Raw genomic sequence first — 27,857 nt, 5'->3', positions numbered from 1 at the left:
CTCAGTCCATGGGATTCTTCAGGCAAGAGTACTGGAGTGGGTTGCCATTTCCTTCTACAGGGAATCTTCCTGACCCAGGGATCCAACCCGGGTCTCCTGTATTGTAGGCAGATTCTTTACCAACTGAGCCACCAGGCTCAGACTTTCTCTTTCTTCATTATTTAGTCCTAGGAGGCTGTATGTTTCTAGGAGTTTATCTGTCTCTTCTCGGTTCCACAGTTTGTTGGCATATAACTGATTGTTCATCAGAGTCTCTCTGTGTCTTTTTTTTTTTTTTTGGCTATGCTGTGGGATTTTAGTTTGCCACCCAGGGATCGAACCCAGACCCATGGCAGTGAAAACTAGACCACCATGGAATTCCTCATTACAGTCTCTTTTGATTATTTTTTCTGTGACATCAGTTGTAATGTCTTTTATTGATGATTCTATTTAAATTTTCTTTTTTCCCCTTAATGTAGCTAAGGGTTTGTAGAGTTTATCTTTAAAAAATAAACTCCATTTCACATTTTTTCTATTATTTTTCTATTTCATTTATTTCTACTCTGCTATTTCCCTTCTTCTGCTAGCCTTGGGCTTAGTTTGTTCTTATTTTTCTAGTTCCTTGAAGTGTAAAGTTTGGTTGTTTGAGATCTTTCTCCTTTTCTTAATTTATGACTGCACTGGATCTTCCTTGCTGCACGTGGGCTTTCTCTAGTTGTGGTGAGAAAGTGAAAGTGACCGTCGCTTAGCTGTGTCTGACTCTTTGTGACCCCGTGGACTAGACAGTCCTTGGGATTTTCCAGGCCAGAACACTGGAGTGGGTAGCCTTTCCCTTCTTCAGCGGATCTTCCCGACCCAGGAATTGAACAGGGGTCTCCTGCACTGCGGGCGGGTTCTTTACCAGCTGAGCCCCCAGGGAAGCCCAGTGTGGTGAACGGGGCTATTCCTCATGGTGTTTCAGCTTCCCACTGCGGTGGCTTCTCTTAGGCAGAGCGTAGGCTCCAGGGCCCATGGCTCGGCAGCTGTGCGCACAGGCTTGGTGGCCTCGTGGCATGTGAGATCCTTCCAGACCAGGCACTGGAGTTTTGTCCCCTGCGTTGGCAGGCAGGTTCTAACCACCGGAGCAGCAGGGAAGGCGCTTTCTCCTGCGTTACGTTGGCGTGTATTGCTGTGGACTCACATGTGCATATCGCTGTGCTCTCAGCACTGCTTTTGTCCCACTCTCTAAGTTTGGCTACGTTGTGTTTCATTTGTTTCCAGGTACTTTCTGATTTTCTTTGGATTTCTTTTTTTGACGGAATTGTTCAAGAGTTGTTTAATTTCCACATATTTATGAGCTTTCCAGTTTTCCTTCTGCGATTGATTTCTAGTTTCATCCCACTCTGGTCAGAAAAGATGACCACGGTGGATGGTCATCTTTTGGTATGATTTCAGTCCTCTTCAATTTGTTAAGACATGTTGTGACCTAACTTCTGATGTATCCAGAGCAGAGCTCCCTCTGGCTGCAGAGCTGCTTGCTCCAGACCTTTCCATGGAGTCTGGCTGAAGCTAGTCTCCACGGAGACCAGCTGTCCTTCCTTAGCTAATTTTCCCCCACTGCCCCTCCTACCCTCGATCCTGAGAGGCTTCCTTCAGTAAATCACGTGTCCCCGGTTCTTTTCCTCAGACTTCTAGGGAATCCGACCTAAGAAGAAAACTGACAATGCAGTAGGCGAAGAACAGTAGCAAGAGAATGTAAATGAATAAACACCGCAGACATCCTCCACCCAGGTCTTCCCTACTCAAAAAGTCTTCTCTCCTTTTGGAGGGAAGAGTCTGATGAGTTAATGAATGACATTGCTCAGACTTCCTAGCTAAGGACCCAGCTAACTTTAATAAAGCAGAGGTCTCTGCGGCGACCTTAGAGGAGGAAGCTGGCTTCAGCCGCACCCACCGCGGCCCACGCCTCTCCTGAGCCCATCCCAGCTGTGTGTCTCCCTTGGCTCTCTACCCACCACACTCGGTATTTTCAGGCACCGAGAAGCAGACACGAGAACCTTCTCTCTAGTTCTGTTTTTTCTGCTCATCTAATCTTTCCCATACTGGGTGCTCGCTATACTAGTTTCCGGGACCTTATTCTTTCCTGAGTCCCCAGCCCCAAGCAGAGGACGTGGGCACCAGGAGTACTCCATAAAGTTACTGAGAAATTTCGGTAAGGTTGGGGAGAGGTGGACAGGGCGGGGGAAGACGACCAAGAGGAAGCGAGGGGCCTTCTGCCTGAACCACCTGGAAAGAGCTCTAGGAAACCAAGGCGCCTGAGCCGGGGGGGCGGCTGCAAGGTCCCTGTCACAGCTACAGGAGGCGCGTCAGACTCCCCGCCCGACAGGCTGACGGGGCCCGCGGGGAGGGCGGGGTGCAGGGCCGGCGAGCAGAAGGCCGCCGGACTTCCGAGGGGCACGCCCGCACCCCGCCGCTGGCGTCCGTTCCGGGCCTGCCGGCCGGCGGGACACAAAGCGCGCGACCCGGCACCTCCCCGGGGTCCCCGGTCGCAGACTTCGTGTCGGGGGGCTGAACGTCCGAGAAGCCGACGGACCTTCCGGGAACCGCGCCCCGGACCGACTGGATGGCCTCGGGAAGGGCGGGGTGAGTCCGGCGGTCGTCCCGGCGCGCGCGGTGTCCGGGGCGCGCGGTGCCCGGGGCGCGCGGGCTGCAGGGCGCAGCCGGGATCCTGGGCGGTGAGGGGAGAGCCACAGGCCCGTTTCCCGGAACTCAGGACCAGGTTGGTTTCTTTTCCTCGGCCCCGAGGGTGCGGCCTCCCTCTCCCGCCGCTTCCTGCTGAAGAAGGCGCGGTGTAGGAGAGGGGACACGTGGGGGTCGCCGTGGAGGTGCCTCCTGAAGCCGGCCCACTGCCCTGCACAGCACCGCTGCGAGCAGTCAGTGCGGAAACTGCCGGGAGCTGATCCCACGTCTTAATGGTTAATGCCCGTTTTAGGCACAAGAGGAATAACTCTGTGTTAAAAGTCTCATCAGAAAAGGTTGCTTGATGCCAGTTTTTGGAGGAGAGAGGGAAATGGCATCAGAATTTTTCATGGATTTATATTGTTACTAACCATTTTAAGATTTTTCACTTTTAAAATTAGTGACTTTTACCCCTCATTGTTTTCCTGCAAGAAACCTATGAACATATCTTTATTAGGGATGTTAGCAGTTTTACATATTATAAATAGCACCTCAGTGCGCATCCTTAGCATCCATCTATCTATACACATACGAGCTCCTTTACAGCACAAATTCCTAGAAATTCACATTGTTGAGTAAAAGTGTATATGTATTTATATTCCCTTTCATCCTTTTGATATCTTTATCCTATACTCAATAAGCCCTAAACAATTTTAGTTATTATAATTTTAATATCTGATAGATGGGTCCCTATTTTATTACAAAAATCCTGACTATTCCTACTAATTTCCTCTTTCAAATGAACTTTGAGGATCATTTAGTTTCAATACCAAAATGTACCATTGAGAGTTTTACTGGAACTGCATTAAATTAGATTTATATTTGAAAAAGGATTGCCAGGTTTGTAATTTTTAATCTCCCCAGCCAAAATAAATAATAGTTCTCTCCATTTCTTGAGGATTTGTTTTCCATGGTTTTCTTCATACCACGTCATCACTTTTCCTGTGAAATGTATTCTTTTAAGTCGTTGTTTTGATGAGTTGGATATTTTCCCCATTATCATTTGACTAGTTAATGCTGAGATATGGCTTTTTTGAATAAGATAACTGGAGCTTGGAGCTATGAAGCTGAAATCCTCAAGTTTCCCTGAGCAACTGGGGGAACTGACAGAAGCATGACCACTGCTTCTGTCTCCAGTGGATCAGAGAAAGGCATAAAGTTCACTGCCCCCAGGAGTCCCCACAAATGACCCTGAATCTCTCTGCTTAGCAGCTAGGAATATCTGGGTAGCCTGAGACCCCTTGAGTCTTTTTTAGGCATGCCCTAACACTTTTCACTTTCATGCACTGGAGAAGGAAATGGCAACCCACTCCAGTGTTCTTGCCTGGAGAATCCCAGGGACGGGGGAGCCTGATGGGCTGCCATCTATGGGGTCGCACAGAGTCGGACATGACTGAAGCGACTTAGCAGCAGCAGCAACACCTGTTACTTCCCTTCCTAGATCAATATAACGCTAAGACAATAACAACAAAAAGTATCAATTAGTTGCTTACTTGGTTTCACTTCTACTAGTTTTTAAGCCAGATTTGGTTCCAGGCCAACTACTTTCTCCAAACTAGTACTACTACTCCTACCTGTTTCATTGAACTGTTGAGATTAGCTTTGTTTAAAACTGCTTTGGAAAGTGTTTCCGTTGCCCTGTACTTATTTAAATGCAACCTTCTCCCTAACTTAGTGTCTTCATCTACAAAATTAAGATAACGCTGTGACCTCCTGGTTCCGAATCACTAGCCTGCAGCAGGTGAATAGAGCGAGTCGTGGTCTTTGCTGTTAGCATCATTCATCATTCAACTGAACCCAGTTGCTTTCGGTTGCATGTACAGCAAATATGATTCAAACTGGCTTAAGCAATAGAGAAAGTTATTGGTTCTTGAAGCCCATAATTGAGTAATGGCATAGATCTCAAATCCACAAACGGATTGCTGTTGATTGTTACAGAAAATATGAAGGTAGTCCAAGTGGCACTAGTGGTAAGGAATCCGCCTGCCAAGAGGCGAGAGACTCAGGTTCCACCCCTGTGTTGGGAAGAGCCCCTGGAGTAGGAGATGGCAACCCACTCCTGTATTCTTGCCTGGAAAATCCCGTGGACAGAGAAGCCTGGTGGGCTACAGTCCCTGGGGCCTCAGAGTAGGACACAGCTGAGCACACACAGTGCATTAGGAGCAGAGAAGTGGAGACTGTGTAGGCAACACAAATGTCTCCCGCACCTCTGCTGAGCCTGGAAAGCTTCTTAGTCTTTACGAAAATGCCTCTGAGGGACCAGCACTTATAACAAGAAGTCTTACGGATGCATCGGCCAGTGGGGAGGCTGAAGCAGATTTACAGGGTGCTGAAAACACACTATAGAGGGATGAAGGTGTGGACCACGGAGGCAGGCATGCTCAAGCATTGGAAAAAGAGACAGAAAGAAAAGTTTGAGATTACAGAAGCTGGCTTCTATTACAGTCCTGAACATCCTCTGCTGGCTGTGGCCAAGGTTGTAAACTGAGGCTTCAAAGGCAATCTTCAGTTGGCAAACAAAATGTATTTGACCAACACAGTGTTGGACTGCATAGTTTTTAAAACATTTTTTGACTTGGTTGTGGGATTTTAAATTGAGAGATTAAATATAAAAATCCAGATTTCTGACTGCTCTTTAAAAACTAGAAGATCATCTACCACTGGGCCCTTTATCCTTGAAGAGCAGCAGCTGTTGACTTTACTAGGTAATCCTTACCTTCTTTAGACAGGATCTGAGCGTTTCAACCCACTGTCCTGTGGTCAGCTCTATACTTTAGCAGGATATGCTTGTTAGAACAGGCTGACCTGCTTTAACAAATTGACCCCAAAATGTAATGATTCAAATGCAATAGCTGTTTATTCCGTGCTCACTTAGCAGTCCATGGCAGTCATTCCAGGTTTGTGAGCGGCTCTCCTCCAGGGATCCAGGATTCTACATTCTTGGGCTCCACCACACCCAGGGCTACATCCTCCTATACAACCAGCTGACAGTGTGTAGAGGAGACAAACCTGACTCAAACCCAAAGTAACACTTTATTGCTCATACCCCTTCTGTGAGAAATAGTCATATGGCCCCATCAAGCTGCAGGGAAGTCTGGGAGATGTAGTCCTAGCTGAGCCAATTTGTTGTTTATTCACTAAGTCATATCGGACTCTTTGTGACCCTGTGGACTGTAGCCCTCCAGGCTCCTCCATCCATGGGATTTTCCAGGCAATAATACTGAAGTGGTTGCCATTTTCCTCCTCCAGGGGATCTTCCTGACCCAGGGATCAAACCCACAGCTCCTGCCACATCTCCAGCATTGCAGGTAGATTCTTTACCGCTGAGCCACCGGGGAAGCCCCTGGCAAAGCCAGTACTTCCCAGCTAAAACTGGAAGGTTTTGGTGGACGCAAGCCATCTCTACCTTACATGAAAACAATAGGAAGACCTCTTCAACCATTTAAATCACAGACACCCTTGATGTTCCCTTATCCCAGTAGTAAATATGAAGGAGATTCCTGGAACTTAAACAGATTCCATCAGTTTCTTCCAGGTATGGATCAATTGAAGCAGATCATCTCCTTAGGCCAGCTTATCTACAACCAGTGTGAGGAGATGAAATACTGCCAGAAACAATGCCGACGTCTAGGGAACCGCGTCCAGAGCCTGCTGCAGCCTCTGCAAATGCTCCAGGACCACGGAGAGAGGAACCTGCCCCCGCAGATAACTGCCGCGCTGAGCCGTTTCCAGGATGCCCTAGAGGAAGCTAAGGAGCGGATAGACAAGTTCAGCAATAAGTCCAATATCCAGAAGTTTCTAACAGCAGGGCATGACAGCATAATCTTTGGTGGGGTGAACCAGAGGCTGAGCGATGTCTGGGAGGAGCTCTCTCTGCTGCTCCAGGTGGATCAGTGGAGGCATACGTCAAGCCTCAGCCTAGGAGTGTCCTGGCAACAGGAAGATCAACAGGATGCAGAGGAGGACAGGAAAGCTATCCAAGGACTGAGTGGTGAGGACTTTTTTCAGGTGGGGGGATGCACATACAGGTGTATTCGTCTCATTTTGGAAAATCAGGAAGGTTGAAGTGGTTTTGGCAGGTATCTGTTGACGAGACTCAGAATTCCAGACGTCTGAGTGGAGAGGGGTGCCCACCATGAGGCTGCAGCCAGAGTGTGGATGTATGATATGACTACATGGGAGTGAAGACTTGGGGCCAATAACTCAGCAGAGCCAGGGGCAAGAGGGGAAGTGTGAGTGCTGTCAGGAGACCACGTCAGAGGCTGTGCAGACATGGCAGTGGCTTGGGTCCGAGTGGCCGGGGCTGGACTGAGTGGAGGGCAGGACTCCAAGGGAATGAGATACGCGGTGGACTAAACAGGAAACAAGGGAAACAGATATGACTTTACACTTTTGCAGATCGTGGTGATGTTAATTCCAGATCCTTCCCTCTTATTAGGGTTGTGGGTGGAGGGAGAGGAATTAGGGTAGAGTTTCAATGAACCGTCCAGGCACTGGAACTCAGAGGGATAACCGTTCTCACCCTTGGTGTGGAGGACAGTGCATCCCCAGTCAGGTCCGCAGGAGACTCTCCAGCATCACAAACCAGATATGGAAGAGACCTGTAGGCAAATGGTTTTTTGTTTGTTTGTTTTTTTGATGAGGAAAAGTGAGGCATTTTTAATTCCCTCAACCAAACACCTACCACAAGAAAACTGGAATCAGGAATTGGGTTGAAGTGATGCTGAAAGCATTGCAGCAGCTGATCCTGCCAAAGAGCAGGAGTGGTCCCTGGCCTTCCTCATCTTCAGCGTTCATTGGTCCACTTTCTGGTAGAAGGAGGCACCTCCGTGTCATCAACTTGGAGGAAAGGATATACTTCCTGCAATTGTGTGAAAACATTTGGACTTGGTAATACTTTCACATAGGACAAAATTCAAAAGGCACAAAAAGACCCAGCATGAGGTGGCAATCTGCCTCTCACCCTTGACAGCAAAGTTCCATTCCCAGACACATGCTCTCTTGCCAGTTTCTTGAATAGCCTTTGGGAGAGTCAAGTATATATTTTCTTTCTTGTTGTTGTACAATCAATAGCATACTAAGCACACTGTCCTCCTTCTTGTTTTTCTCATTAAATAAGCTCATTACATATTCTTGCATATAAATACCCTTAGAGTTGTCTAGTATCCTTGGTTTATAGGGACCAGATATATTCAAGGAGCTCTCTATTGATGGATATTTAAATTGTGTCCAGTTTTCCACTATTGTTAATAGTTCTACAGTGAGTCTTTTTGCATGTATTTCAGGATCTCCTTAGGGAAAATTCCTACAAGTTGAGTTACTGGGTCTAATTGCTAGATCAAAGAGTATGGACATTTTAAAACTTTGATACAGTTTGGCAGATTAACTTCCACATAGGTTTTAGAAATATTACTGCTATGAACCATGTATGTGTTTGTCTGCTGAGATTTTCCTGGTTTGAGCACTGAAGGTCTTATATCCTCAGAGCTCCTCAGTCCTGAGAAAACTGGGATGGTTGGTCACCCTATCTAGTATATGATCAATTTTTAACATATTTCTGAATATATAAGTCAGGATAGATATGATTATACCATGGTTCAAAAAAAAAAAACCTCAGTGTCTTAGAGAAGGAAATGTCTTTTTCTCATTCAGAGAAAAGTCCAGGAGACTCTCTAAGGTAGCTGTCATCTTTCCAGGATGTTTCAGTATTGTGACACTTTCATGTTGACACAGACTTCCCTGAAAATTTCTTTCACTTCATTTCTTGGCCAAAGCAAGGCACACAGTCATGCGTCAGGGCACTTCCTGTCTGCTTGGAAGTGGAGAGCCAGATATTCGTGACCAGTAATCATTTCTACTGTAATGAACACGAGAGATGAGAAAAGGGTATCTTGGTGTGCTTTCTCTGAGCATTTCTGTTTTTGAGTATTTGCTGCTGTTTTTCTTGCAGAGAAAGAAACTGTAAAAACTCTATTGATGCAACTGGAGGAAACCATCGAAGCCGTGAAGAACTGTGAGTTGCCGTGTGCCCTGCTGCCTCTGGCTGCCCCAAACTAGAAGTCATGAGTTTGTTAGGAACTTTGGGCTCCCCCGCCCCACCCTGGTCCATTTTCTGGGCTGGATAGCTGCAAGCAGCCCGCAGGTTTTGGGGATGTGTTCACGGCTGGCCTAAGCTTTTGTGCATGGGGTCGTGTTTGAAGGGGATTTCTTGACCAGCAAGATATCTTCCAGCACCTGTTAAAGTGCTGACAACTTCCTCTCTCTCTCTCTCTTTTTTTTCTCCCCTTGTGGCTTGTGGGATCTTAGTTCCCTGACCAGGAATTGAACCCGTGCCTCCTGCAGTAGCAGCTCAGAATCATAACCACGGGACTTCCAGGGAAGTCCCCTGATGACTTCCTCTAGATAGCATCAAAGCTTCAATTCATTTGCTGAATTTCCAAGAAGAAATTCAAAATCTGATACATGTATATGTATGACTGAGTCCCTTTGCTGTACCGGTGAAACTATCGCAACATTGTTTGTTAATCAGCTATACCCAAATACGAAGTTAAAAGTTTTTAAAAATTAAAAAGAAATTCAAATCAAATTAAAAACGCTTATCCATTCTACACATCTGTGAGTCTCTGCTTTATGCTAGAGCCTGTGTGTAGAGGAAACTAAGATACAGAGAAAGGCTCTGCCTTCTGAGAGTTCCCAGCCATGGCATGGAGTAAGGGAGAGGAGAGACACACAACAGCAGTGGGATTCCTGAGCTTAAACTCTGTGTCTACCTATTAGAATTGAACTCACTAGACAAGATGCCAAACGCTCAGGCGCCAAGCTGTTGTGCAGTAGGAGGAGATGAGAGAGATGGATAGAGATGGGGTGTAGGCTGGAGACAGGCTGGATCTGAAGAAGAGGAGAAAGAAGTACACAAGACGTTTCTGTTACCACTGGCTGTGTCTCTACCAGTCACTCAGAGGCACGGGGACCTCTCTCCTGGAAGGAGGCAATCAGAAGCTCCAGGCAGACCCAGCTTTGGTTCACTAGGGGGGGCTTCCCCCTCAAGCGTTGCTAAGATGCCTCTTCCCTCATAACACACCCTCCTCAGCTGTTCACTCTTTATTACCTTCTCTCCTAGGGATGAGGTCAGATTCACAGAAACCCAAGAAGGGGTTCCCACAAGATCAAATCAAGGAGATTAAGAAGGAGGAGCTTCCAGAAGCCGATTGGATCCTACTAAAGGAAAATGAATCCAGCACACTTTATGAAGGAAAATACCACGAATCTCCAGTGGCCATAAAAGTATTCAACAACTCCCAGGCCAAAGACATTGGGTAAGTTGTTTTGTACGGTTCTCTCCCCTAGTTACTTCCTGTCTGTAACTCAAGGAGAGGGGCAGACTGTCTCCATATTCTGATATGGGGGAACTCAGACCCCAGAGGGTTAAATATTTGCTCTCTGTTATTAAGGAACACAGTCTACACTTAAAGGTACGTCTTCCAAAGTCAATTCTAGAAACGTCTCTTGTTTATTCATGTATTTAGATATTTTTAAAGGCAGGTTCCCTTTCATTGCTGTTTCTTGGGTTCCCATCCCTTTCACAGACGATAAAATATTTTGTTTGTATGTGTTCTTGCAAAATGTTCGCTGTTATCATATATGTGCGTTTTAAATGTTCACAGACGACAGTGCGTCACGTCTGCCGCCTGCTTCCTTACCATTCTCACTCAGCGTCGTGAAACTTACACTGTGCTTGTGGTCCTTTGCTTCTGACTGCTATTATCCATGGTGGAAATCCACAGTTTGCCTCTTTTTCCAATGATGGAACACAACCTGCTTCTAACTTTTGCCCATCAAAAATAATGCTGCCATAGGTATCCCTTATGGCCCTGTATGGGAATTTCTTGGGGCTGTATTGCCAGGAGAGGAACTGATGGATCATAGGGTATGCATATATTAAGTTGACTAAGAATTACCAGGTGACTCTTTAGAACAGGTTGTATATGCCTTATCCTCACCCCTGGGAGATGCTGATGATCCCTCAAGTGAAAATGAAGTTGTTCAGTCATGTCCAACTCTTTGTGACCCCATGGACTGTAGCCTACCAGGCTCCTCTGTCCATGGGATTCTCCAGGCAAGAATACTGGAGTGGGTTGCCATATCCTTCTCCAGGGGATCTTCCTGACCCAGGGATTGAACCTGGGTCTCCAACTTTGCAGGCAGTCACTTGACCATCTGAGCCACCAAGGAATGGCTGATGATCCCTCAAGCCCCATGCATATACAGACGGTCACTACACTGAATGTTTTCTGAAGGACCTCCCCAACCTGAAATCCTATTTTCCCTTTTTATTCTCATAGAATAGTGAGGCATACTTTCAATAACGAAATCAGAACCATGAAGAAATTTGATTCCCCCAACATCCTGCGCATGTTTGGGATTTGCATTGATGAAACAGGTAAGAGGTGCCTCTAGGACTGGGTATGCTGTGGTCTGTCTTATATCTTTGTGCGTTACTGCGTTGTTTTACTACAACAGCTCAAAGGGTGGCATCTGCACGGTGCTTTTATTATTGACATTTATTTTTTCGCATCTCACGATGCAGGTTCCCATCTTCTTTCAAGTGAAGAGGCTTGAAGTTGGCTTCAGCCTGAGGGCTGGTTTGCACTAATGCAACCACATCTCTTCCTGCTGATTCACTGGGAACCAAGGAGATGCTTGTTCAGATGCTGACCTGGGTGATGAGTGTATTTTGTTGCAATAAAACATTGCAAAGCTGACTGACCCAAACAAGGAATCTAACCTTGATCATTAGTGTCGAGTGAATCTAAAAGCTAAATTAACCTGCCCTTTTACCAAGAACTTCATTTGTCAGGTTCAGTTTCTTTTTTGTTTTTTATTTTTTTAATGTGGCTGCATTTCCTCTCACAATGTGGCTTCTCCTGCTGGTTATGTTTTGCTGCTTTTGCCTACAGAGAGGGCAGAGCAGCTCCCTTCTTATCCCCTCTGGAAGTTTCTGCACAGGCTCAGGTGACCTGACTTTGGAGCACAGAATCCCAGGCTAAAGGGAAACCTCTAGTAATATTTATCTTCCGGGGTGACAGCCAGGGTGACTGACTCACTCTGTGTACATCAGTTCTTGCCTGTCTCATGGCCCTGCCCTGAGGCCCCAGCTTCCTGTCTGAGCTCCCCTACTCAACATATTTATTCAACTTCCTGTGAGCACTGTCTGGACAAAGCAGGCCCCGCCCTCCTGGGTTGTAGTGTCGAGTCGGGGAGTCAGTTACTCAAGTAACTAGGGGAAGTGTAGAGTTCTGACATGCCAAATGCCACAGAGAAGAGGCATGGGGACTCTGTGGGTATTGGACTCAATTCAGGGAGTCAAACCATGTGAGATGGAGATGGAGAAACACAGCAGAGCTTCGTCTGTCTCTTGGAGAGAGGGTGGGATGGGCTACAGTAAGCAGGACCTCTGAGCACGGATGGATCTTCACAGCGATCGGCTCTTTTCCATCAGTGACGCCCCCTCAGTTATCCATCGTCATGGAGTACTGTGAGCTCGGGACCCTGAGGGAGCTGCTGGATCGGGAAAAGGACCTCACCCTGGCCAAGCGCATCATCCTGGCCGTGGGGGCAGCCAGAGGCTTGTACAGGTACCAGTGTGGGGAGAGGGCGCCCAGAGGAAGAGGATGAGTCTGCCTTCCTTTCTGCTTGACCCAGAGACAAGCAGAGAAGAGGCTGGAAGCCTCCTTGAGCAAATCACCACGTTTAGCAAATAAAAATACAAGAGGTCCAGTTAAACTTGAATTTCAGATAAGCAATAAACAATTTTAGTACAATGTATGTTCCAAATATGACACCAGATATACTTTTACTGAAATTTCAGATATACAGAATTCCATATAAACCCTACACTTTTTTAGTACTTTCTTTTTTTTTAAGTATTGATTTTTCAAAATTCAAAATCATATGGATGTCCTATATTTTATCCACCAGCTCTACCTACTCTCACATATACTCTATGGTTCCTTTAGCCCAAGGGCCCCCAAAAGTCAGTCACTAACAGACCACATACGTAGTTATTACCGTATTCACATTAATGCCATTATTTATTTAATATTTTTCTTTCAATTAGCTCACTTTGTAAAAAAAAATATTAATAATAAGTTAGGAAAAAACGGGGGACATTTTCTATTACTACCATAAATTGGAGACCAGAATCACTTAGCACAAATAGGTGACCACAAATAAAACCAAAATAAAGTTATTAAATTCTGGTTAAATGTTGCCGCCTAGCAAAAGATCTACAATTCAGACCAGCATTATCTTTTCACAGAGGAGATGTTAGCAGATTTAGAGAAGTGTCAAAGACATCCAGCACCAAACAGAGACTTTCTTCTTGACATAATCAGAAAGATTGGAATTAAAAGAAGAATACCTTTCTTAATGTATCACCTTGCATGCCACTTATCCCATACTTTGGGAAATACTTCCTTACTCTTTCTTGGAAATCGTACAGTTTATCCTTCTCAACTTCGTACACTAGTGGGTTTTGCGAGAAGGATTTGGACAGTAGGGGGCACTGTTAGTGCCTATCCAGAGGACCGCTGACCCTTCTTAGCTGATCTGCACTCTCATCCACCGTTCAGCATATGTGCTGCTAACAGCTCCTCACCGCCATCTGTAGAGGAACATTCACGGGTGCTAGAGCCTCTAGGCCCTGAGAGCTGAAAATGCCCGGGAACTTTACAGCCCCCGTCCCTGACCCTGTTTCTCTCCTCCCCTCCCTCACCCCAACCCATAGTCACTGAACAACCAGTGTGGGTACAGAAGTCCAGCTCCTTTGCTTCATGCAGAACAAACCCTGAGGGGTAGTTATTCTCCAGAGGTCCCCGTGGGATTAGGCTGAGCCTGGAACTTCACCTGAAGTCACGCCCTTGCTTGATTTCTCCTCCTTCTCTGCCTTGCTTCCACAGGTCCCTCACTGGTTTCCTGGGACTATCTTCTCTTTTAAAATTTCACTGATTTATCTTTGGCTGCTCTGGGTCTTCATCGCTGCACGGGCATTCTCTGGTGGTGCAGAGCGGGGGCCATTCTCCAGTTGTGAAGAGCGGGGCCGTTCTCCAGTTATGCACAGCGGGGGCCGTTCTCCAGTTGTGAAGCCCAGACTTCTCACTGTGGTAGTTTCTCTCATTGCAGACCTCAGGCTTCAGTAGTTGTGGCATGAGGGCTTAATTGCTGGAAATACCTTCCTAATCAGTCACTTGTACAGTCCATGCTCATGATCTGCTTCTGGGAGAACCCAATCTGAGGCTGACTCTATGATAGAAGCCCAAAATGGGAGGCAGGAGCTCCGTTCATCCAAAGAACTTAGGCAGGTTCTTTACCACTAGTGCCACTTGGGAAGTCCCCACCACTTACTGAGTTTGTGGAAACCCCAGCTTTCCATTCTGTTTCAAGCAGAAGGGTCCTAGGTATGGCCCAACCATCCAGCCACGCCTCAGCCCTTTCTTTGCTCAGCACTTCCCATGCAGAGCCCCACAGAAGCGTGCAGCACACAGTTGTCAGATCTCACCTCTGCATCCTGGTTCTCCCACTAACCCGTGGATACCTACCCAGGAAGAAGGCTTGGTACTGACCAACCTCATTATCCTGGTAGTGACTGTCATGCCTTTCAATAAAGTCTGTGCAGGGGCTTCCCTGGTGGCTCAGTGGTAGAGAATCCACCTGCCAATGCAGGAGACATGGGTTCGATCCCTGGTCCAGGAAGATTCCACATGCTGCAGAGCTACTGAGCCTCGGTTCTAGACCCTGGGAGCCGCCAGTACTGAGCTCACATGCCGCAGCTACTGAGAGAGCCACTGCAGTGAGAAGCCTAAAACTAGAGAGGAGCACTGCACCTAGAGAGTGGCCTCCGCTCTCCGCCACTAGAGAAAAGCCCATACAGCAACAGAGACCCTGCACAGCCAAAAATAAAATAAAAAGGTTATTAAAAAAAAAAAAAAGTCTGTGCAAAGGTCACTAACGTACCCTGCCTTTGGTCACGTTAGGCTGCACCATTCGGAAACACCCTCAGAACTCCACAGGAACATCAGTAGCACGAGCTTCCTGGTGACAAAAGACTACAACGTGAAGGTGAGCGTGGCCGTCCGGGCACCCTCTGAGTTTGACCTATATGACTGTTTGGTGCTGGGAGAGGCGTGCGTGTTTCCCTGAAAGCCTGTGCCTGATTGTTTCTCTGCCTTCACCGTGGAACTGAACTCAGCGCTTCCTATGCCTGGACAGCGCCCCACACGCCCTGCACTGGACAGACTCAGTCCTCCCTGCCCTTCTGATCCCTGTCTCCCCCACTGTCCACCCACCAGGGGCGGGCTAAGAGTCGTCTCCTCTTAGATGCCTGGACACCACTTCTGTGTCCCTGCAACACCCATGAGGGCGTCTTCTTAGGTCCAAGGAGGCATCCAGACTCACAGACTGGCCGTGGCCCACACTTGGCACCTAGAGGCAATCAGAAGGGTATCATGCAGAAAACACGGCATGCCACCTCAGTTCAGTTTAGTTCAGTCGCTCAGTTGTGTCCGACTCTTTGCAACCCCATGAATTGCAGCATGCCAGGCCTCCCTGTCCATCACCAACTCCCGGAGTTCACCCAGACTCATGTCCATCGAGTCGATGATGCCATCCAGCCATCTCATCCTCTGTCGTCCCCTTCTCCTCCTACCCCCAATCCCTCCCAGCATCAGAGTCTTTTCCAATGAGTCAACTCTTCACATGAGGTGGCCAAAGTATTAGAGTTTCAGCTTTAGCATCATTCCTTCCAAAGAACACTGAGGACTGATCTCCTTTAGAATGGACTGGTTGGATCTCCTTGCAGTCCAAGGGACTCTCCAGAGTCTTTTCCAAGACTGCAGTTCAAAACATCAATCCTTCGGCGCTCAGCTTTCTTCACAGTCCAACTCGCACATCCATACATGACCTCTGGAAAAACCATAGCCTTGACTAGACGGACCTTTGTTGGCAAACTAATGTCTCTGCTTTTCAATATGCTGTCTAGGTTGGTCATAACTTTCCTTGGCAGCATCAAATCCTTCCATCCAGTGGGAGCCCCCGCAATCCTCCAGGAGATATTCTCCTTGCCCTCAGCCCAAGTGTGAGAGAAAGAGGCTCGTCTCTGTGGGTGCAGGAGAAGCTTAGAAGCCTCATGACTCACAGGAGTCAATATTCTTTTTTTTTAACTGGAGGAGTTTGTGTGTGTGTGTGTGGTATCACTGTGTTTTTTATTTATTTATGGCTGCACTGGGTCTTCGTTGTTTTGCAAGAGCTTTCTCTAGTTGCAGCGAGTGACGGCTTCTCATTGCAGAGGCTTCCTTGTGGAGCACAGGCCCCAGGCACTCGAGCTCCGGTAGTTGCAGCCTGCGGGCTCTAGGTACGGGCCTCAGTAGTTGTGGCTCAAGGGCTTAGTTGTTCTGTAACATGTGGGATCCTCCTGGACCGGGCATCAAACTTGTGTCCCCTGCATTCTTATCCACTGTGGATTCTGATGCACTGGGCCATCAGGGAAGTCCTCAATATTCTTTTATAGCAATTCCGCAGGCATGCCTTCCAGTGTTCCCGAAAGGGGCAGGCCAGGTGTGAGTCACCACATAGCCGAGCACCCCTGTACTTCTTCACAGTCCCCACCGCCCCGACCTCTCATCCATAAATGACTTACTGGTCACTGGTCGTTTATTAATCAACAGCAATATATATTACTTAGGAGCATAAGTAACAGTCTGCTTTTGTCAGGTTCGAGGGGAATAGAACTAAAAAGTTCACTGACATTCAGATTGTCCTGTAGATGAGGAAAGGGTTTTGTTAACCCCATGTCCACAGTTCCCAAATGCTAAAAGAATATATTCTTTGTCATCTATAGATAGCTTTCTCTGAAAACAAGAGACAGGTCTCTTCTGCCCTTCAGATGTCTTTCCCCACCACTCAGTTCAATTTAGTTCAGTCGCTCAATCATATCCAACTCTTTGCAACCCCATGGACTGCAGCACGCCAGGCTTCCCTGTCCATCACCAACTCCTGGGGCTTGCTCAAACTGATGTCCATCGAGTCGGTGATGCCATCCAACCATCTCGTCCTCTGTCATCTCCTCCTGCCTTCAATCTTTCCCAGCATCAGGGTCTTTTCCAATGAATCAGTTTTTTGCATCAGGCGGTCAAAGTATTGGAGCTTCAGCTTCAGCATCAGTCCTTCCGATGAATATTCAGGACTGCTTTCCTTTAGGATGGACTGGTTGGATCTCCCCACCATTGGTGTAATATAAGTAAGTGTTCCCAAAGCACAGTGTCTATACCACTCTCCTGGTGCTCATCACATGTGACTGTAACATGTGCTATTCAGCTTCTCACCCCTGGTGGTTAGTGTGGAGCCAGATGTCAGAGGATGTCAGCGCTCCCTGAACTTGTGAATAAGAGGGAGGAGCCACATAAGCATCTAATTCTTGCCCCTAGCTTTGGCTCCCTAGCTGCATTTGGCACAGACAGCCCTCTGCACACAAATGGTGCTAATGACAGATGTACACGGAGCAAGAACACCCTCTCCCATGACTTGTTCTGTGCCTTCTTTAAGAGCATGGCATTGGCCATATAGGGTCAGATACAACAGAGAGGATCCCCCGTGTTGTTGGAGGTTTTTTGTTTCTTTGTTTTTGTTTTGTCTGCCTCCAAGAGAAAACGAGCCATCGGTAGTTCCAGGCACCCCTGTCCATCCTAACACAGTGGAGTTGAGTTATCAACTGAGGAAGCCTTGTGCATATCTAATGTAGTAATATTAGAATAACTACAACATGCCAAGTCTTATGCAGCAGAGCAACTAAGCTGTGAGCCACAACTGCTGAAGCCCGCGAGCTGCAGCTCCTAAAGCCCATTCACCTGGAGCCTGTGCTCCTGACAAGAGAAGCCACCACGGTGAGAAGCCCGAAACTGGAGAGTAGTCCCCCCGCCCCCCCGCTATTAGAGAGTAGCACCGCAACTAGAGAATAGCCCCCACTCTTTGCAACTAGAGAAAGTCCACACGCGGCAACAAAGACCCAGCACAGCCAAAAATCAATCAATCAATTAAAAAAAAAAACATACCAAGTTTTACAGGTGCTTGACAACCATCATTTCAAATAATCCTCACTGTCTCATTTTTACAGAGAAGAAACCTCTTTGTGTTTCTCTTGGTCAATGCACCATAATAGATCGAACCCAGAATGCAGCCAGGAGAGTAGCCACACGGCCAGGAGACCTCACTGGAAACATCCTGAAGGAAAAAGACCATCCCCTGACAGTCACGTGTAGCACCAGTCCCTGCCCTCTACTTCCCACCCAAGATCCTGCCATTTCTTTCTGCCTCTGAGTCACCTCTCTCTCTAGCTTGCAGGATTTGAGTTGAGCAAAACACAGACTTCCATCAGCCGACAAACTAGAGGAAAACCAGCAGAGAGGGTCAGTTCTGCCGCATACATCTCACCCCAGAGGTTGGAAAATGTGTATAATAAATACGACATAAAAGCTGAAATATACAGGTATGTCTATGTTCTCATGCCAGTTCTCAGATGAACCTGACAAGAAAGTCCAAGTCAAATGCCGTTAGGGAGGAGCATCCCTGGAATGTAATTGATGGTAATGGGAAAGTTCACTGTGGGGAGTTCCTGGTGGGTTAGTGGTCAGGATTCAGCACTCCCACTTCATGGCCTGGGTTTAATCCCTGGTTGGGGAAACTGAGATCCTACAAGCTACACAGTGCCAAAAAAAAGAAAAGAAAATTCTCTATGTTTTCTGGAAATGGCTACAGGGGCATGGAAAAAAGGAAACTTGTTATCATTGTTCATTTTCTTGCTTCTCTTTTAGCTTTGGAATTGTCCTCTGGGAGATCGCCACTGGGAAGAGCCCATTTGAAGGTAAGCAGTGTGAAAGCTGACTTAGAAGGTAGACTAGAGTTAAACATCAATGCTGTCCTGGACGCTTTCTTCTTCAATGTGGGCACTGCCTGCGCTGGTCAGTGGGGTCACTGGAAGCTCCTATGTCTCCAGTTCTCAGAGTCCCTAGGTCTGATGCCAGCCGGCAGCATCCAGAGGGATGTGTGGGTGCCAGAGCAATCTTTAAGCCTCCCGTCATATCATTTCCACTCCAGGTTGTGATTCCAAGAAGATCTACCAGCTGGTGGCTGAGTCCCGGCACCAGGAGCCAGTGGGTGAAGATTGCCCTTCAGAGTTGCAGGAGATCATTGATGATTGCCGTGCCTACGAACCCTCCAGGAGGCCCTCTGTTAAAGGTAGGGCTCTTTCTGGTCTAAACAGCATGGACCACACGTGTTACTTAACATTTGTGAAAGGTTTTCTTTGTGTATCACAACCAGGGGTGGTTTTGCCCTTTGGGGGACACTGACAATGTCTAAAGACATTTTTGGCTGTTACAGCTCAGGGGAGGTGGGGTGGCGTGGACATATCCACCGGTATCTGGTGGACAGAAGCTACTCAACATCCTAGGATGCATAGAACAACCCCTACAACAAATACTATCCGGCCCAGATTATCAGTAGCACTGGAGTTCAGAAACCCTGCCCAAAGGGCATTGTCTAATCTAAAGTGGGTTGAGAAGGCAGATTATTCCAGCCTATACACTATCTGTAGCTCAGAGGAGTAGTATATTGGGCATCTACCGACCTAGGGAGTTCATCTTTCAGTGTCATATCAGTGCCATTGTAGTTCACTGATTCCTAAAATGTCGACGTTCACTCTTGCCATCTCCTGTTGGACCACTTTCAATTTACCTTGATTCATGGACCTAACATTCCAGGTTCCTATGTGCAGGGGTTAATAGTCAGCCACCTGTTGCTCTGGCTAAGCCATGAGAAAATCACCATGGGAAAAGAATAAAAGCAAAATATAGCAATACAGCGTAACACAAATGAAAGTACATTGGGTTGATCAGTTGGGTCATCATACCCTGCTAAGCTAAGGAAAAATATAGAGTGGACCTTGGAACGCCGGGTCAGCGCCAGTTCAGGACGCTGCCTGTGCACACACTAAGATGTTCTCCCAAGGCACATGCAGGTCAATGACCTCCAGCTAGGTGAGAGTCCTGGTACAAGAAAATAACAAAGATAGTTTAAAGTAATCAGTAAAGTGGGAGACGTGACCGGGGACCCAGGAGGCTGACTTCATTGTAGCACAACAGGTACTTTCTGCTTGCCAAGACACTCAGTAAAAGTGGTGTGGCTCCAAGGAACAGGGCTCTTGACCCAAGAGGTCTTGGTCCCCCAGCCCCATCTTTAAAACTTTAATTCTGTCTCTAGTTTCTTTTTCCCAAACTGTGCGTCAGCCACTTTCGAGCCCTGCCTGCTGTGCTGGCCACAACGCCCATGCCATATTGTTCTTCACAGCATAGGACTTTTACTTCCATCGCCAGTCACATCCACAACTGGGTGTTGTTTTTGCTTTGGCTCCATCTCTTCCTTCTTTCTGGAGTTATTTCTCCACTGATCTCCAGCAGCATATTGGGCACCTACTGACCTGGGGAGTTCATCTTTCAGTGTCCTATCTTTTTGCCTTTTCATACAGTTCGTGGGGTTCTCAAGGCAAGAATACTGAAGTGGTTTGCCATTCCCTTCTCCAGTGGACCACATTTTGTCCGAACTCTCCACCATGACCCGTCTGTCTTGGATGGCCCTACATGGTATGGCTTATAGTTTCATTGAGTCAGAATGATCTCTGTTTGTTTCCAAGGCAAACCATTCAATACCACAGAATGCCAAGACGGTGCCCCAACCCGTAATGCTGAAGAAGTGGAAGTTGAACGGTCCTATGAAGATCTACAAGACCTTCTAGAACTAACACCCAAAAAAGATGTCCTTTGCATCATAGGAGACTGGAATGCAAAAGTTGGAAATCAAGAAACACCTGGAGTAACAGGCAAATTTGGCCTTGGAGTACAGAATGAAGCAGGGCAAAGGCTAATAGAGTTTTGCCAAGAGAATGCACTGGTCATAGCAAATACCCTCTTCCAACTACACAAGAGAAGACTCTACACATGGACATCACCAAATGGTCAATACCAAAATCAGATTAATTATATTCTTTGCAGCCAAAGATGGAGAAGCTCTATACAGTCAGCAAAAACAAGACTAGGATCTGACTGTGGCTCAAATCATGAACTCCTTATTGCAAAATTCAGACTTAAATTGAAGAAAGTAGGGAAAACCACTAGACCATACAGGTATGACATAAATTAAATACCTTACAATTATACAGTGGAAGTGACAAATAGATTCAAGGGATTAGATCTGATAGGGTACCTAAAGAACTATGGATGGAAGTTCGTGATATTGCACAGGAGGCAGTGATTAAGACCATCCCCAAGAAAAAAGAAATGCGAAAAGGCAAAATGGCTGTCTGAGGAGGCCTTACAAATAGCTGAGAAAAGAAGAGAAGCAAAAGGCAAAGGATAAAAGGAAAGATATACCCATTTAAATGCAGAGTTCCAAAGAATAGCAAGGGGAGATACGAAAGCCTTCCTCAGTGATCAATGCAAAGAAATAGAGGAAAACAATAGAATGGGAAAGACTAGAAATCTCTTCAAGAAAATTAGAGATACCAAGGGAACATTTCATGCAAAGGTGGGCTCGATAAAGGACAGAAATGGTATGGACCTAACAGAAGCAGAATATATTAAAAAGACATGGCAAGAATTCACAGAAGAACTGTACAAAAAAGATCTTCATGACCCAGATAACCATGATGGTGTGATCACTCACCTAGAGCCAGACATCCTGGAATGTGAAGTCAAGTGGGCCTTAGGAAGCATCACTACAAACAAGGCTAGTGGAGGTGATGGAATTCCAGTTGAGCTATTTCAAATCCTAAAAGATGATGTTATGAAAGTGCTGCACTCAATATGTCAGCAAATGTGGAAAACTCATCAGTGGCCATAGGCCTGGAAAAGGTCAGTTTTCATTCCAATCCCAAAGAAAGGCAATGCCAAAGAATGCTCAAACTACCGCACAATTGCACTCATCTCACACGCGAGCAAAGTAATGCTCAAAATTCTCCAAGCCAGGCTTCAACAGTACGTGAACCATGAACTTTCAGATGTTCAAGCTGGTTTTAGAAAAGGCAGAGGAATCAGAGATCAAATTGCCAACATCCTCTGGATCATCGAAAAAGCAAGAGAGTTCCGGAAAAACATCTACTTCTGCTTTATTGATTACGCCAAAGCTTTTGACTGGGTGGATCACAACAAACTGGAAAATTCTTTAAAAAATGGGAATACCAGACCACCTTACGTACCTCCTGAGAAATCTGTATGCAGGTCAAAAACTTAGAACTGGACATGGAACAACAAACTGGTTCCAAATCGAGAAAGGAGTACGTCAAGGCTGTATATTGTCACCCTGCTTATTTAACTTATATGCAGAATACATCATGTGAAATGCCAGACTGGATGAAGCACAAACTGGAATCAAGATTGCTGGGAGAAATATCAATAACCTCAGATACGGAGATGACACAACCCTTATGGCAGAAAGTAAAGAACTAAAGAGCCTCTTATTGAAAGGGAAAGAGGAGAGTGAAAAAGTTGGCTTAAAACTCAACATTAAGAAAACTAAGATCATGGCATCTGGTCCCATCACTTCATGGAAAATAGATGGGGAAACAGTGGCTGACTTTATTTTTGGGGGCTCCAAAATCACTGCAGATGGCAACTGCAGCCATGAAATTAAAAGACACTCCTTGCTCCTTGGAAGAAAACTAAAAGCAGAGACATTACTTTGCTGACAAAGGTCTGTCTAGTCAAAGCTGTGTTTTTCCAGTAGTCAGGTACAGATGTGAGAGTTGGACCATAAAGAAAGCTGAGTGCCAAAGAATTGATGCTTTTGAACTGTGGTGTTGGATAAGACTCTTGAAAGTCCCTTGGACTGCAAGGAGATCCAACCAGTCAATCCTAAAGGAAATCAGGCCTGAGTATTCATTGGAAGGACCGATGCTGAAGCTCCAATTCTTTGGCCACCTGATGTGAAGAACTGACTCATTGGAAAAGATTCTGATGCTGGGAAAGATTGAAGGCAGGAGAAGGGGACGACAGGGGATGAGATGGTTGGATGACATCACCAACTCGATGGACATGAGTTTGAGTAAGCTCCGGGGAGTTTGTGATGGACAGGGAAGCCTGGTGTGCTGCAGTAATGGGGTCGCAAAGAGTCGGACAGGACCGAGCGAATGAACTGAGACTTTCTCTCCCTTTCTTCCTTTTCTTTTATCAACACCCTGGGGTAATTTCCTCTACTGAGACTTTTATTTCACCATGTTATCAGCTGCTCCTCCATAGTTTTCCTACACCATCTCCTTCAATGGGAATGTTTCCCTCCCCTACTCTAGATCCAGATCTCTCAGGCTTTCCACAAAGCTCCAAATACAAGAGAACATGATTCACATGCAGTGTATCTAGATACTGGGGAAGTGTTTCCACTGAAGTTGCTACAGTATTCAAGGAAACAAAATCATGTTTTTCCTATCTTTATTGTGATATGTATAACAGTACAGCAATGATTAAATATATATGTTCATTTTTTTAAGTCGAAGATAAAGAATATCACATATCCACTCCTAAAGACTTGAACATTACCACTAACTCAGAAAGGGACCTCCGCATCCCTTGCTTTTACATTCCTCTCCCCTCCTCCAGGAGGAGCCACTATCCTAACTTTCTGGTAAAGGTTTGTCTATGGTTTTATAACAAAGGTACACTAAATTATGGGTTTTCCTGTGGCTCAGCGGTAAAAAATCTGCCTGCAGTGCAGGAGCCCCAGGAGATGCAGGTTTGATCCCTGGGTTGGGAAGATCCCCTGTAGGAGGAAGTGGCAACCCACTCCTGTATTCTTGCCTGGAAATTCCCATGGACACAGGAGTCTGGTGGGCTATATTCCATAGGGTCACAAAGAGTCAGACACAACTGAAGCAGCTTAGCACAAATGTATAAGGACTTTTTGTAAGTGATATCATGCTATATTCTACCACAACTTTCTTCAGTTGATCAGTTAGTATGAAGAAATGTTTTGAAATTCATCCATGCTAATGTGATGGTTTAAACTCATTCTTTTCCACTGCTGTATAGTAGGCCACTTAGATAACCATGCACGTTACTTACCCCTTCCTCTATCTACGGATATTTTAATCGTCCTTTTAGGAACCTCACCCGTAAACATTCTTGTGCATGTATCCTGAGGCACACAGGTGAGAATATCCTGAGTTAGAGACCTGGGGGTGGAGGGCATTGGTAAATGAAGATTAAATGCCTGAGAGAGAAACTAAAGAGATAGGTGTCCAGGCTTCGGGGGCAGTCCCCCCAAGGATGGCGCCACTATTTACAGAAGTCTCTGGCCTGTTCATTGGTGGTCCATTGGGAATCACTCTAACAGTCATGTTAGAGAGGGTATCTCATCCCTCCCCTTCCTTTGCCCCCATCCCTACCTTTTGGAATGAAAATCCATTTTGCCGAAAGTTTTACTTTTCTTTTTAGTTCAAAAGATTCACTAACAAAAGAAACCACTCGTTACACACACAATAAACAATTTCAATATTTAATAGAGGATTGACTGATTTCATTTCAATATATAGTCATTAAAAGAAGAGAAAAACAACAGAGAAAAGTAACAGCACATACATCACCAAATTAGGCCAAACAACCTCCAGACTTCAGAAGTGCTGGGAAGTCCCTCGTTAACAGCAATCTGGAGTCCCAGTTGGGAAGAGGTCCCTGGCAGTGCGTCTACCCTACGGGTGAGACTTCAAATTGCAGTTTGGGGAGCTCCTGCTTATAATCCCAGGCTGCCCACTGATGTGAGCATCGGTCTGCCTGCAAAAATGAAGTGATGGTTTTTCTTGAACTTTTACAATGTTGTTTGTTTCACTTCGTGAGTCACAAGATTTTCTGAAACCCCAGGGAGCAGGCCAGGCCTCCAAGGGCTCAAGGAAATCCAAGACCCATTCCCTCTCTGATCTAAAGTGCCGCTTGGCTTCCTGGTAACAATTGGTGTGTTTGCAAGCAGGCACGTGGTCCAGGCAGGGTCAGAAGTCAGTCTGCGGCCCGCTCTCCTGCTTCTGAAGCCTGAACAAGACTACTTCCATTTTAATTTCCCTAACAAAATCAAAACTTTGGCCTAGCTTCTACCTGAAACTTTCTCTTTGCCCTCATAGCACAGAAGAGCAGACTCAATGGTGCTTCCTGAAGAATTATCCTTCAGGGTGGATGAGAAGCTGACAGTATTTTCTACAAGTACTTTCTTCTCCTTCAAATTCTCCTTTGTCTTCTTCCTCTTCTTTCCAGGCTTCCTTAAACCCAGGTCCTCCTGGTATTAGAGAATCAATACCTGAGACTAATTCACACTAAGATGTGAGCTTACATCTCCCACAAGGTAGTTGTATTTTAAAAGTTGTCCAAGTAAAATTACAAAAATAAAATAAAAATAAACTAGCAAAAGTTGTCCAAGTGAGAGGGAACATCACATTCCAAAGGCATGAACGCTGATGGTGTTTTAGACTCCAGCCAGACCAAGGGGAGTGCAGTTTCTACACTGTTTTGTAATATGGACATATCTTTGTTTCTAACGTGACTGTCAGTTCCTGAGCTTGTCTAACTTTCTGTTCATTCATTCACAGAAATCTTAAAGAGACTGTCTTCCTTTTATTAAGCCAAGTGTTGAAACTGAAACTGTGTCCCTGAACAAGGAGCTGGAAGAACATGAGCTGGGCATCTTTTTCTTTCAAATCCTTCAGCATGGATTTATTTATGGATACAGGGGAGCAGCACTTCTCTGTTACAAATAGAAAACAACTCCAGTAATCCATCCCACTCCCAATGATACTGTCAAAAATACACCTTTGATAAAAACTCTGATAGTTTTATAAAAATGTGTCTCTCTTTGGATCCAAACCTCTTGGCATTGTGACTTAGCAGCCCCTCCCATCAGGAAGTCGAATCTAGGGCTTCCCTGGTGGGCTCGATAGTAAAGAATCCACCTGCCAATGCAGGAGACATGGGTTTGATCCCTAGCCTGGGAAGATCCCCACATACCACAGAACAACTAAGCCTGTGCACCGCAACTATTGAGCCTGTGCTCTAGAGCCTGGGAGCCGCAACTACTGAGCCCAACCGCTAAAGCCCACGCACCCTAGAGGCTGTGCTTTGCAACAAGAGAAGCCACTGCAATGAGAAGCCCGCTCACTGCAACGAAGAGTAGCCTCCACTCATTGCAACTAGAGGAAAGACCTGCACAGCAATGAAGACCCATCACAGCTAAAAATTAAAAAATAAACAACTTTAAAAAAAAAAAAAAGAAGTAGAATCTACATCCCCACCACTTGAACCTGGGCTGGTGCTGTAACTGGCTTTGGCCAATAGAATGTTGAAGTGATCGTGTTTTGGTTCTAAGCCCAGGCTTCGAGAGGCCTTACAAACTTCCACCCTGTCTCTTGGAGCCCTCCTCCACCGGGAGCAAGCTGCGCAAGGGTGCTGGAGAAGGAGAGGTTACATGGACCCGTCATACTGGACCAGCCAGGCCAGCAGCTGTCACAGGGATGAATCCAGCTGAGACCAGAAGAACCACACAGCAAAAGCAGCCCAGACGGCCCATTTACAAAACCATGAGCTAAATAAATGGCTGTGGTCTTAAGCCACTAAGTTCCGGGGTGAACTGTGACAGCAGTAAACAGCTGGGCAAACACTGATCCTTCCTCTTTCCCACTGAACTAAGTACAGAATCTCCCTTTGGATCCCCAAGGCCTTTATCTCTGACACCAACCTCATCTCCATTATCTGGTCCCAGAGTGCTCCCGAGAGAGACTGCAAACTCTAATACCTGTGAGGTCTGCTGCTGCTGCTGCTAAGTCGCTTCAGTCGTGTCCGACTCTGTGCGACCCCATAGACGGCAGCCCACCAGGCCCCTACGTCCATGGGATTCTCCAGGCAAGAACACTGGAGCGGGTTGCCATTTCCTTCTCCAATGCATAACGTGAAAAGTGAAAGTGAAGTCGCTCAGTCGTGTCTGACTCCTAGCGACCCCATGGACTGCAGCCCACCAGGCCCCTCCGTCCATGGGATTTTCCAGGCAAGAGTCCTGGAGTGGGGTGCCATTGCCTTCTCCCTGTGAGGTCTAGTAGGAGCCTAAGAAGTGAGTTGAGCGTGAAGGAGAGACTTCAGGGAACAGGTGAACTTTGTGAAGAAAGGGCAGGCTCTGCTCAGCTGCAGCCTATTTTTATCATATAGGAATAGGACCCCAGTGTTTCCAGAGCCATCCACTTTGTCACATTTTTGGTAAACTGTCCATCTTTTTAAAGATTGGCACTTCATTAAAAGTTATTTTTATGCTGTATAGGACAAACTAAATATATTAGCCTAAGAGTTATCAGAAACCCATGTCTCCTGGATGTGACCTGTTTGTTCTGAATTTTTTTACACCTTCGCTCTGGGTAAGGTGACCTCTACTTGTCACTGCTTTTCTTTCCGCCTGAACTCATCCCAAATCATTCAACAACAACGTGCTGGGCATTGTTCCAATCACTGAGGAGACAACAATAGGCAGGGGCAGGGAGAGGGGTCAATTGGGAGCTTGGGATGAACATACACTTCTATATATAAGACAGATAACCAACAAGGACCTACTCGATAGCACAGGGAACTCTATTCAATATTCTGTGATAGCCTATATGAGAAAAGAATCTCAAAAACGAGGAATATATTTACATGTGTAAGTGAATCACTCTGCTATACACCAGAAACTAACACAACTATAATTCCATAAAATGAAATTTTTTAAAAAATAGGCAAAATAAATTTGAGCTTATAATCTGGGGAATAAATCTCTGGGGAATAAAATTGTGGTTCATTTCTACTCCTTTTAATCTTTTATTTATTCTTGATGTTTTTAAACCTAGAACATTTTTAAGTTAAAAAAGAAGAATCAACAAGGACAGGTTGCACACTGAAAATGAGGCTTTTCTTGAGCTAATCATAGGGTAGTACTATTTTCATCTTTGAAGTCTTTTGTTCCCTGTAGCTATAGGGGCTACAGCGTAAGTTCTCCCTTATAGGTTATACATGCTCTGGCAGACCCCCATGCAGAGGCGATTCACTGTGAAAGTATTAGTAATA

At 46.1% G+C, this 27,857-nt stretch overlaps 1 protein-coding gene across 17 annotated transcripts; it reads left to right on the top strand.

Annotated features, from left to right (window-relative positions):
• Nucleotides 1–1,580: 1,580 nt before the first annotated feature.
• On the top strand, nucleotides 1,581–27,122 carry MLKL (mixed lineage kinase domain like pseudokinase). Of its 17 annotated transcripts, none has more exons than XM_086349869.1 (13): nucleotides 2,057–2,170; nucleotides 5,947–6,005; nucleotides 6,223–6,688; nucleotides 8,648–8,710; nucleotides 9,818–10,013; nucleotides 11,040–11,137; nucleotides 12,176–12,332; nucleotides 14,730–14,814; nucleotides 18,084–18,235; nucleotides 18,561–18,610; nucleotides 18,844–18,984; nucleotides 20,273–20,387; nucleotides 25,367–25,496. In XM_086349869.1, coding segments are annotated over exons 3-13 (1,512 nt in total). In that variant the 5' UTR covers nucleotides 2,057–2,170; nucleotides 5,947–6,005; nucleotides 6,223–6,234; the 3' UTR covers nucleotides 25,368–25,496. The 17 variants fall into 17 exon arrangements, with proteins under 17 accessions (XP_086205985.1, XP_086205979.1, XP_086205989.1 ...); XM_086349868.1 differs by lacking the exon at nucleotides 2,057–2,170 and adding an exon at nucleotides 2,186–2,601; XM_086349859.1 differs by lacking the exon at nucleotides 5,947–6,005 and having other exon boundaries at nucleotides 1,581–2,170; nucleotides 12,197–12,332; nucleotides 25,367–25,618.
• Nucleotides 27,123–27,857: the final 735 nt, after the last annotated feature.

Source organism: Bos grunniens, chromosome 18 (assembly GCF_055505025.1).
Source record: "Bos grunniens cultivar Pamir isolate PY7600 chromosome 18, Bosgru_T2T1.0, whole genome shotgun sequence".
NCBI lineage: Eukaryota > Metazoa > Chordata > Mammalia > Artiodactyla > Bovidae > Bos > Bos grunniens.
The sequence above is the reverse complement of the archived record's forward strand: the minus strand, read 5'-3'. Positions and strand labels throughout refer to the sequence as shown.